At 41.2% G+C, this 12,041-nt stretch overlaps 1 protein-coding gene across 2 annotated transcripts in view; it reads right to left on the bottom strand.

The window, feature by feature from the left end:
• The window catches only part of INPP5A (inositol polyphosphate-5-phosphatase A), a 264,758-nt gene that overhangs the window by 65,524 nt on the left and 187,193 nt on the right, over positions 1-12,041 (bottom strand). For both annotated transcript variants that reach the window (XM_075257715.1, XM_075257714.1), the window contains exon 9: positions 5,822-5,906. In XM_075257715.1, the coding sequence (XP_075113816.1) occupies positions 5,822-5,906 (85 nt within the window). The remainder of the gene's footprint in view (positions 1-5,821; positions 5,907-12,041) is intronic.

The raw sequence follows: 12,041 nt of genomic DNA, 5'->3' as shown, positions 1-12,041 counted from the left end.
TGAAGAGTTGTGCGACCATTAGGTTCCCTGCATCCCGGGCTTACCTCTGCTTTTATGGAGGGAGGTGGGTATTATAGTATTATATTGACTCCTGGTAAAACACTGGGGTGAGAGCCCATTTGGAGGCCAGGTCTCAATGGCTTCAGCATGGGGAGGCCCTTTGTACACTGACCCTTTCAGGGCCTTCTAGCTCAGAGAGTTGGGGGCCCTTCCCTTTTCAGAGAGGGCATGTGACAGAATGTATCCTTGTGCACTTTTTTTAGTATGGCATGTTCCCACCTTTTTTGGCACGAGTGAAAGATGGCACAATCTTGGGTCTTCAAAAAAGAAAATTCCTATCTGAGATACACCACTTGTGTAAAGCTGCCAACAATGACACAAACCGTGCAGAAATGAATAATTCATCCTGTACAGCAGCACCAACTATTGCATGTAAATGCAGTCTGAGTGGCCAGAGATGTGGAAGAGGCTTTCCTATAATATCAGGTGCCGATCAGTGGCCCACTCGGTCAGCCCATGTGACTCTTCCATCCATCCTTTTACAACCTCATTCGGTATTTGGTAAGCTTTTGTAGCAATTTTCGGTCATTAAAGTTTGCTCAGCACATTCATACAGAAATGTGAATTCCCTTTTTGACTTTTGAAATGTACAGAACTGTCATATGGCGCAAATAGTTGCCTATAGCCCAGGACTTTGAAAACCTGGTTGCTTTCTTCTTCTCAAGAAATGACATGTCTGTTGGTCACGTGGCAATGCAGCACCTCAGTTCCATTCATTTTAAAGGGATGGATATGTGGCATTGCACAAAAATAAAAAAAAACATGCAATGCATGTCTCAGTTCTGCATGTATGTGCATAGGAAAGCCCAAACGGTGCCAATGTCTTGTAGTCCAGTCTTTTATGAGGGTACTGAGAAGTAACACAGTGGCTCGCACTATTGGCTTGCAGCACTGGACAGCGTCTGCAAGGAGTTTGTATTTTCTCCCCGTGTGTGTGGGTTTCCTCCAAGTACTGCAGTTTCCTCCCATAATCCAAAGACATACTGATAGGAAACTTAGAATGTAAATCCTACTTGTGGCAGTGACTATTGACAATGCCTGTAAAGCTCTGTGGAATATGTCGGTGCTATACAAGTACAATGGTACATGAAGTTCCTCTATTCTTATACTATGGAGCAGTAGGTAGGCATTGTCCCACGCTAACATACAATGGTTTAAGACATCAAATGGAAATTTGTATGATCTGACAAATTACAGATCTGTTGATATGTGTCATACAGAAACAATATGGGCCATAGACATCTACTGGTGCTATATTGCGGTTCTGTACATTCCAGAAGTCACTCCAGAATTACCATTTCTGTGTGCAGGAGCCTAACAACAATTCTTAATGACCGAAAATAAATTCAGAATATACTTTAAGCCTAAAATCCATTGGCAAAAGTAAAATTAGAGCATACGAAATCCTAAACTCTCCAGAAACATACGTCATATTTACATGTCAGGTTAACAAGAAGGTCAAATGAATTAGAGAATGAAAACCTAGAGCCAGGAGCCCTGGACAGTAATCGGGAGCTATTCATTGTAATGTAAATGGGGCTACAAATGCAAGTGACAGAGGAATGTACAGAATCGTGTATGGTGCTAATAATCCCATTAATGTCACAATAGCCCGGAGGAGAAAAGAACAGACTGAGCGCCATTGGCTGCACACAAGCAATGACTGAAGGATGAATGTGGTGAGGAAGGCTTTACAGAGACGTCAGCAGGTGAATCAATTAACCTGACTGCTAAACATCCGTGTCTTGTCTATAACACATCTTTTCCATTGCCAGTCGAAGGGTTCAGATATTTTGGTAAAAACAACAAAAAGTTATACCCCGCACACTGACCTCCTTTTATAAGGCTGGGTGCTTGGGCAGGACTAGATTTGCTGGTCTCTCTCAGAACACATGAAATGTGGCTAAAGCCAATCCCTTACATTGTCAGTGGGTCAGAGTCGCCGTGTCCTCTCCGTATCATGGGGGCTCTGATAGTTTTGTACACCCTCCCTACCTTCTATATGGGAGGTCTATTCGTAGTAACATCCAGCTCTCTGCAACTAAAACTGGGTTCTCCACCGATAGAAAACAGACTATTTTATTATTATTATAGCCTTAAATGTTTTGTGAAGATACTGATCCCTAGAAGAATCTGCATAAACATTAAAAAATAGGCCTACACAGTGAACACATCAATCATGGATACCGGTCCGCACAAAGACAAGCGATGTAGCAGCTTAGAATACTACAAGACACTAATGTGTAGGCTTTTTACACATTTGCAAATTGGGGTCATGACCCTGCCTTGCTCTAATACGAATAGATGCAACTTTACAGTAATGTTTTCTACTTAAGAGAACTAACCTTTCTTCAATGGCTAGAGGAAGAAGAATAAGAAACACAGACATGAAATACTCCATAGAAATGTTTGGCGCACAGGATAGTCGCCGACATTGCTGGAGCCTGTGTGGTCTGTACGTCTCAGTGGGAAGCCGGCCATATAAGTTGTTCCTATGCAGTGATTGACAGTCAGCCATTGATATGGTCACCGGCAGGGAGATGTTACTATATTTCACCCACACTGCCCCTCCTCTAATGCCGCACAACAATAGAGACCTGACACTCCAGTCTGTATTCACGGGACACAGAAATTGGCCCTAAATAGGTGACCCAGGCACATTTGTAAAAATCATTGTGTTTGCTGGATAAGGGGTAGCTCTTCTGCTGAGCTACAAAATAATAGAATAAAATAACCCCCTCCCCCAAAGTATCTAACAATTAAGGTGATTGAGGATAGATTGGTAAAAGATAAACGTACTTTAAGAACCAGCCACGTCACCTTAAAGGATACCACCACTGCTGTAACTTGTTACGCCTTGAAAAGTTGAACAGAAATGTGAATACTTTGCCCAGAGCTGTATCCATAGTTCTGCTGACCATGACTGGAAATCAAACCCGTCCTCCTGGGTGGAAAAAGGAGAACTTCCTCCAGTGCCATGTTCTTAAAGGCAGCACCCTATATCTATAACTCAGTGTCTAGTTTTCCTGAAACCGAGGGGCCCTTGAGATTAAACCCAAGCCAGATCATCTCCTCCACAAGGAAGAGAGAACATCCCAAGACGTCTGTTTAGCAGTTCATTGCCTCTCATCCATACTAAACAGGGTACTTGCCGGATAAGATGTACCAAATATGTATCTTTAAGGAGACTACTGTCTTTTAATGCCACCGTGCGATGTAGAAGGATTTATTAGACTACACATACCCTGCTAAGGATTCTGGGAAAATAATCTGTAACCACGTCCTACCTGATGGAAAAAAGGAGAATTTGCTCTAGTGCCACCTTTTGGAAGGTATCACCCTATAGATCAATGCTTCGTTTTCTTGGAACTTAGTAGCATGATCAGGAATTAAAGTTAAACTATAATATCTCTGTGACTGAAAAAGGCAAGGCCCACCACTGATGGGAGGCAATGGCCCTGAAACAGTGTGTGGATGGGGCTCTCTACCTTTTGTTTTAGCTAGAGCACAATTTTGATTACTGCTAAGAATACCTGCCATTGCTACTGTCCAAAGTATCACAACTCCTCAAATGGAATCTTGACTTTGTTCCTAGAACACCCACATTTCTTTTCCTAACAATGTAACACCGCGCTGAGCACAGTTTACACAGCTTAGAGCCATCTGAGCGCTAACAGGCGATTCTTCTTTTCAATGACTAAACGACCACTTGGACGGCAATGAAGGATGATTTACAGTAAGCTCATTACCTACACGCCAGCATTGTCCAAAATGGCCATAAACAAGGTACCAAAGTATGAACCAGAAGAGCAAACACAGCTGTTGCAGCGGTGATTAGGAGAATAATGACGCTCGCCTACAGGTCCACTATCTGCTCCGCTGCAGGGTAGACACCAATTACAGAGGTGTAAAAGACCCAGCAATTGATTAGGTGTGCACGGTAACACAGCAATGGAGTCATGTTTATTTGCCAGAGCTTCTGTGCACTCAATGACTCGCCTGTTTATTCACCATTTAAAAATACAGTGCAAAGAACACAAAGAAAATTCTTTGATGACAGATTATAGAAACACTAGAGATCAGTGCACTTTCCTCAGAGGAGTCTACATTAGAGGGTTTTTCCTAAACCTTGTTCTTAGGATAGGTCTTTCATTTCAGATGGGTGGGGTTTTGACTCCTAGCACCTCCACCGATCAGCTGATTAGTACTAGCAGCACTTGGGTGAGCACTGCGCTCTCCTCACTGAATACCAAGCTCAGACTGGATCAGCAGAGGGGCCAGGAGTCAATCCCACCAACCTGATTTATTATTAAGACCTTTCCTAATAATAGGTCACCAATATGAATATCTAGGGAAATACCAGGCAAAAAATTATTTATTTTTTTTTAAATTTGGCCAGCGCTCCGCTGCCTTCCAGCATGGTCTGGTCCTTCCGGACAGTTGTAGTCCTCGAGCAGAAGTCCCCGCCACACATGACCGCTGAGGACAATCAGTGGCCTCAGCAAAGTACACCTAATGTCACTATCAGTGACGTCGGAGCAGCAAGACCAGACCAGTCTAGGAGGACATCAGAGCACCGGGGAGTATCATTTATATAAATTGCACTGCAGCACTATATTTTTTGCCTACAGAAGTTAAATAGGGAAAAATGACACAAAACCCCCAAATATCATTATTGCCACTCTGAAAAATGAACAAAAAATGTGGGAATTTTTTAAAAAAAAATCTACTTAACCTAACGTCATTGTTACTGGTTGCTTGGATCTTGAGCCATAGAGTTAAATTAAGCTATGATCCTCTTCCTACCTGGCATTTGCCTACGATCTCTCACCTGCTTTTTCCTGCTAAAACCCCCCAGAATGACCCAAAAAAATGAATTCTTGCTCGCACTTTGCATCTTGAAAACGTACACTTTAGAGCATGCCATTCCAACAGTCCAGTTGAACAAGCACTACCTAAGGCCGTATACACATGAAAGTTTTTTAGCCTGTATTTTACAAGGTCTGTGAGGTAAAGCCAGGAGCGGAGACTCTCTACAATCTATATGTATCACTATATCTCTCCTCATAAAAGAAAATAAAAATCTTCCAATGTGAACGGGCATGGATGAAATAAATTAAAGACAGATTATCAGGAGTGACAAGAATTATTACAACTTTTCTTTCAGTCTTCAGTAGTTAATACCTTTTTTTTAATGGCTAACCCCTCATTCACATCTGCATTGGTGTTCCATCGGGTAAGTCCGCATGGAGAGCCCCCAATCGGAATACCAAACGCAATTGCAAGCGCTGTGCTTTAAAAGTACACGGACCCCATAGACTTTAATAGGTTCCGTGTGGTTGCCGCACGCTTCCTGCACAAATCATGTGGACAGGAAAGTAGATTGTGAACTGCTTTCGGGTCCACATGTTCTGTGCAGAGATCTGGCGGCAAGCACACGGACCCTATTATAGTCTATGCGGTCCGTGTGCTTTTACTGCACAGCGCTTGCAATTATGTTTGGTATTCTGTTCGGGGTGGGTGGGGTATCCATGCGGACTTACCCGGATGGAATACAAATGCAGATGTGAATGAGGGGTAACTAAAATGATGACAGACTGCAAGCTTTCGAGGCTGCTTAGGCCTCTTCATCAGGCATAGTTTAAACACAATTTCTGATGGATGCTTCAGAAATTTTCTACTACTTTTCTTTGCATAACTTTCCACCGGTGCAAACCATATATGCAGTAAATACAGTACTTGTATATTGGACAACACTTACCTCTACCACGGATTTTAAATCCAGTCGAAAATTAAAATCTCCAAAGACAAAGTAGGGAACTTTCTCAAATCGATGATCTGTAATACTAACATACGGAAACTATGTCAGTCATATTACCGTTTATAAAAAATATAATAATAATAATAATAATAATAAAATAATATAATAATAAAATAATAATAATAATAATAATAATAAAAATAATATCTCTATACATATTCAGATTTCAGCAGCCAAATTCTCATGATGCCGAATATTTTAGACTACCCAATATACTATCTCCAATGGTCCACTCTTCTCATACAGTATACGGCATCTGTATGAGTGGGGGCACCCATGTCCGATTATAACAAAGATGGGGCTGACATACCAAAAAAACACAGAACAAGGAATTTCTTTGAAAGATGATCTAGTAGAGAATGAGTGAAAGTAAAGCTATACTGAAATATATCTCAAGTTTAACTAGAATCAATGTCATATATACTTCATGGCGGTGTCAATAGCGGTCACTGAACATCACTACATTTCTCTCCAAAAGTTCTAACCATTCCTGTTAGGTTCATACCACAATTCATAACACATTAACTTTAAACAAAGACATTTTGGCCTTTGCCAATTTCAGTAATTCATTTCGATTTTTGGCATTGCTCAAGGTCATTTACAGCTAACATAAAAATAATGAATGTTGGTGAAGTGGCAGAAAGGCGTGACGGATGGCTTTTTAAATAAATTGATTTTTCAAGGAAGGTATGTGCAGCTAATTTTTCCCCAAAGTCATTTTTTTAAATTGACACTTCTGGCCAAAGAACTGCTACTTACGGCTTGTTAACTAAATGGATATCACAAGTCAGAAATGATGGAGTCAAAAAAAACCCGGGCCAGAAACAAAAAGAAATCAGTTAATTAAAGCTCAATTACATTACTTTTACACATTTAGGGATTTCATAAAAATGATAAGTTTCACCTCGGTTATGAAGATCACGCTTTGCCCTGAAGGCGCAGAGAGGCGGCCCTCGCTATTCCAGCTACGGATTGCTGGCTGTGCATAGTGGGAAATGGACTTTAGGATAGGACGGGGGTCACACGCTGCACCTCCGCAGCAACACACTCAGAAAGCTGAAAGTTTCATGTACATGTGCACCTCTGATTCTTAAAAAGGACTTCCTCAAAAAAAGCACTTTTTTTTGGCCCATTTATCTAATGTCACCCATCTAATGTGTATGGCAATGCTTTGACTTATCAGAAGAATAGAGGATCGGAATATTACACTTCCATTCACCATTGGTTCTGACTGGAGACAAGTCAATGTCCTTTACCCTCTAAACACTGAGAACATACATAGGTTCACCTTAACATGTGTATGGGGCAGTCAGGAGGAAAAGATGTCGCTCCAAAGATATACTAACAGAGAACTTAGATTGGGAGTCCTATTTGGGACAGTGCCGGACAATGAGACCAGTCCCCACGCTGATTCAAGTCTCCAGGTCTAAGAAATGATTTATTTCTAAATATGTAACACACCTGTTTAGAGCAATGAGGGCATCCTCCTTCCCATCATAGTCCTGGACAGTAGGAAACGTACATTTTTGGAGCAACAGTCACACCCCCATTGCTCTAAACAGCTCATTTACATATTTAGAAATAAATATATATCTTCAAAACATAGGCATGAATCAACATAGGGAAAACAACTCGATTTAGCTCAGCCTGATCTATCTAAGGCTAAGTTCACACGGAGTATTTTGGACCGGAATTTGACACGGAGACGCCTCAGGTTCAGGTACAAAATAGGGGGTAGCCACGACGATGCCAGTGCAGTGCCCCAAATTAATGGGCCTAGTCGGGAGTGTCTTTAGGAGGATTCGTGAGGCGCAATCTGCCTGAAGAATGAGCATGTCCACTCTTTTTTTCGGGAGCTGGAACAAATGGTGCATAGAAAAAAGAAACGACCAGCTACCATTGAAGTCAATGGGAGCCGTCTTTTAGGTAAGGATTTTGAGGCGAATTCAGCCTCAAAGTCCTGACCAAAAAACTCCAAGTGAACTCAGCCTAATTGGTTTTATGGGGCTGGACCTGATGACGGGCTGGACCCTGATGACAGACTCCCTATATACCTATATATGGCTATGGAATGAGAAACATTCCACTGCAAACTTGCCTTGAGGTGCAACATGATGCTCCTGGGTCCCAATACAAAGTCTGTACATGACTGAGCAGGATTTAGAACCAAAAGCAAAGTATATCCTGAGAGGACTCCTAGAAGAGACAGTAAGAGTCCTGCTTAGCCCACCCACCAAGATGATTGACAGCTCTCCCTGTATCTGTCTGTACACAGAAGAATTTATAGAATCAGGCAGGAAAGAATGAAATGAGCTATAACCGCCCTGTCAATAAAGGATAAGACAGTCACAGGGTAATACGCAAGGCTTAGTATACAGGGCTCCTCATCTGGAAAGCTGCAGAACCAAAATCTTACAACAGATGAAATGTGAAGACCTACAGCAGGAACGATAGACTTGTTATAACCAATATAAATACATAAAGCCATGATAAATTAAAATGGCTTCCCCGATTTTGCAGCTTTATGGCTGCAGCTAAGGATTTTATAAATGTTTTCATATGAAGAAGCCATAAGTTGTTCCTGTGAGGGTATCCATTGGTAAATGTTACAAGGGATAGATCATAACAATACGCGGCGAGATAGCATGATTCATTCTACAAAGGGTGAGCAGGAGGTTAACTAGTAACAATGTTAGCTGTATATAAAAATATCACCATATATCAAGAAGATCGCTCAAAAAGGCAAATTTTCTAATGGCTCTCGAGAACATGGAAGATGTTTAAAGGGACAATTTCATCAAAATGTAACATCCTCACCCTTACATGTAAGGATTTAGTGGAGAAAATGGCAGCACTTTAGCAGGTAGATAGAAAGTGAAGCTTCAGTGTTGGATAACAGTCAGAACAATGTAGAACCCACCCCCTTTATAAAGGAGCCTTCCCTTTTATCACATATTTTATGTCCTTTTATGTTGCACAGAAAAATAGTTTGCATGGAAATTGCCTGAAACAAGCAAACTAACTGCTGCCAACGGCTCATCTAGATTTAGGGTAAATTCACATATGGCAGGTTTATGACATTCCTATTCATCTACATAGTTCTGGCAGAACACCATCCGTATTACATCTAGACCAGGGGTGTCAAAGTCATGCCTTCAAAATGCAAAATGCTGATGTATATTGTGCTCTTTTACCATCGACACTGTCCCATAACACAAAAGACATAACCATTTTTCTCTTAGAAGCAAAAGCATGTAGATAGATAGATAGATAGATAGATAGATAGATAGATAGATATGAGGTAGATAGATAGATACGAGAGAGATAGATAGATAGACAGACAGACAGACAGATAGATAGATAGGAGGTAGATAGATAGCTCTGCTGCCATTTTGCGGTGGTCTGATACATGCTCGTAATGGTGACGGAGCATGTGCAGTCAGCATATAGCGCAGCGTTGGATGCCAGAAGATTAGAAGAACCTAAAGAGGAGCATGAACAGAACTAACTACAGGGTGGAGAGAGGTTAGGACGCTGACGCTGGGGTGCTCGGAGCACAGGGGGAAACAGAATGGATCGGACTCAGGATTTTAAGTTCAGCACTTTGTTGCTTTAAGTGTTCCTGTAGAGTTCATGTCTTGTTTGTATTATTGAGTTTTCCCTCTCAGGACTTTTTGTCACTAACATCCATCCATCCATCCAACCAACTATCCATCCAACCAACTATCCATCCAACCAACTATCCATCCATCCAACTATCCATCCATCCAACCAACTATCCATCTATCCATCCAACTATCCATCCATCCATCCAACTATCCATCCATCCATCCATCCATCCAACTATCCATCCATCCATCCATCCATTCATCCAACTATCCATCCATCCATCCAACTATCCATCCATCCATCCAACTATCCATCCATCCATCCAACTATCCATCCATCCATCCAACTATCCATCCATCCATCCATCCAACTATCCAACTATCCATCCATCCAATTATCCATCCATCCAACTATCCATCCATCCATCCATCCAACTATCCATCCATCCATCCATCCATCCAACTATCCATCCAACTATCCATCCATCCAACTATCCATCCATCCATCCAACTATCCATCCATCCAACTATCCATCCATCCATCCAACTATCCATCCATCCATCTCAGTGTTTCTGTAGGTATAATTCATATGCTGCAATTTACAAAAACACAATGGTTTTTGAAATGATAGCACGTCCGCTGTGGATTTTCTCTGCAATATGTGGATGGGATTACCCAGAATCCCACCCTTTTTGGAGGTTCTGTACAATGCAGTGACTTTTGCTGTGGCGTTTACGCTAGGTGGAGCCCCAACTTAATAACATGTCCACCTAATAATGAACAACAATGGATCCCAAAGGACCTCATTAACCATAATAGGGTGCCGTCAGGTATCTGTTGTGTTTGCTGTCACGTAGCCAGAGAAGGAAGTTGTGCTTTCAGGACTTTTCTGTCTGCAGGTGTGAATGCACCCACATTACTATAAAGCTTTGTAATATTTAATAAAATAAATTCTAAGAGGAAAGATGAATCTTCAGAATTGATTATATTATAAAATAAAACATTTACCAGCGGTTGAAGATTCGAAATGATAAAAAAAAATAAAAAAATAAAAAAACACCCAAAAACCACTGTATAGAGACAAAAATAACTACAAATAAAGTAAAGCCATAAAGTCTGCTTTTATTTTCCAGGAAGTTTTTCACGGGCGTAATTCAGGCGGCCACCACTTCACTGCACAGCTTCATTTCAGTAAAGGAGAACAAAACTTTGACAATAACATGCGTCAAGAATGGATGACAGCAATACTTTCTCCAGATATGCATGGGGCTGAAAAAGCCCCTCAGACAAATGCAAGCAATTTAAAGTGGGAGGCGGCCGAGCATAACTCAATGTGACAAGGGGCACACTGATTTAGCTAAAGCATTTCTCAGGGTACTTTGTAAGGAGGATCATCTGTATTATTCCTCTAATAGCCATGTCTAATGCAATAGCCGCCAGGGTTTTGTCCCAGACCAAGGTATCAGCTGCAGGTCAGAAGGTAACATACTGTTTACACGATTATTTCCTAAAGCACTTATCAGCCATTCGGTGTGAAAGTTGACTTTACTGTTAGTAAGGAGGCCCAAAGAATTGAAGGAATGGGAAAAATTAGCCACAGTGAAATAGAGCTGAATGGCTGCTGTGGGAGGTCCGAATAAGCCCCTGTGTGGTTCTCAGCGGGGCACCTTATTAGTCGCGTCATTGCAGTTCATTCAAGCAAACCGCAACAGTGTCCCCAACATTCCCGCACAAAGACAAAGTTCTTCACACAGTCTATAAACATGCTTCCTCCGGCCAATTCATCCTTGCCTTGACACCAAGAAAAAAAAGGGTCTGGCTCTATTTTTTTTTTTCTAAATTAAATTATAAAAACAACAAAAAATTTACATTGTGTATATTGTGGATATAACTTTTGTATTGCTTACACATTACTTTGCTTACAAATGTTTCTTCTTCGCAGTACCACGTCTTTCACGCTTTCAGACAGCCAATGTATTAAAAATCAGAAAAAATGTAAATTAAACTAAAATATTTATTTCACTAGAAAAAAAAAAAAAAAAGGCATGTGGAATAATTATTTACCGGTATATGGTCCATTATAAAGTTACGTTCTGAGTGATTACAGATCCGGCACATCTTATAGCTCCATGTGGTGCTGTTCCTCCATTACGTCTCCTGAATATTTATGAACTAACTGGGGGTCGCCATTCTCCTTGACAAAGGGGGCATAGCCCTTCACCGTCTGATACGGATGGTGCTGACTGGGCAGTTTCACACTGTAGGGACCCAACCCAACGGGGAACACTGGCTGTCAATGTATTCATACATTTCCAGGAGGAATAATAGAGGAATGGCGCAACATTAAACAATAAGAAAAGAGGATGCAGAATTATTTCAGGAAGGATATTAACATAAGGGTATGTTCACACAACAATAATACAGGTTGTTTATATTTTCAATGTGGTTATTCAGTGTTGGGCCATCCAGTGCAGTTTCAGAGTTGTTCTCTGTACTGAAACTGAAGCTAAGTTCACATGCAGTTCCACGTGTGCATATTCAGTCGCGGCTG

The sequence above is a fragment of the Leptodactylus fuscus genome, chromosome 10 (assembly GCF_031893055.1).
Source record: "Leptodactylus fuscus isolate aLepFus1 chromosome 10, aLepFus1.hap2, whole genome shotgun sequence".
NCBI classification, from domain to species: Eukaryota; Metazoa; Chordata; class Amphibia; order Anura; family Leptodactylidae; genus Leptodactylus; species Leptodactylus fuscus.
The sequence above is the reverse complement of the archived record's forward strand: the minus strand, read 5'-3'. Positions and strand labels throughout refer to the sequence as shown.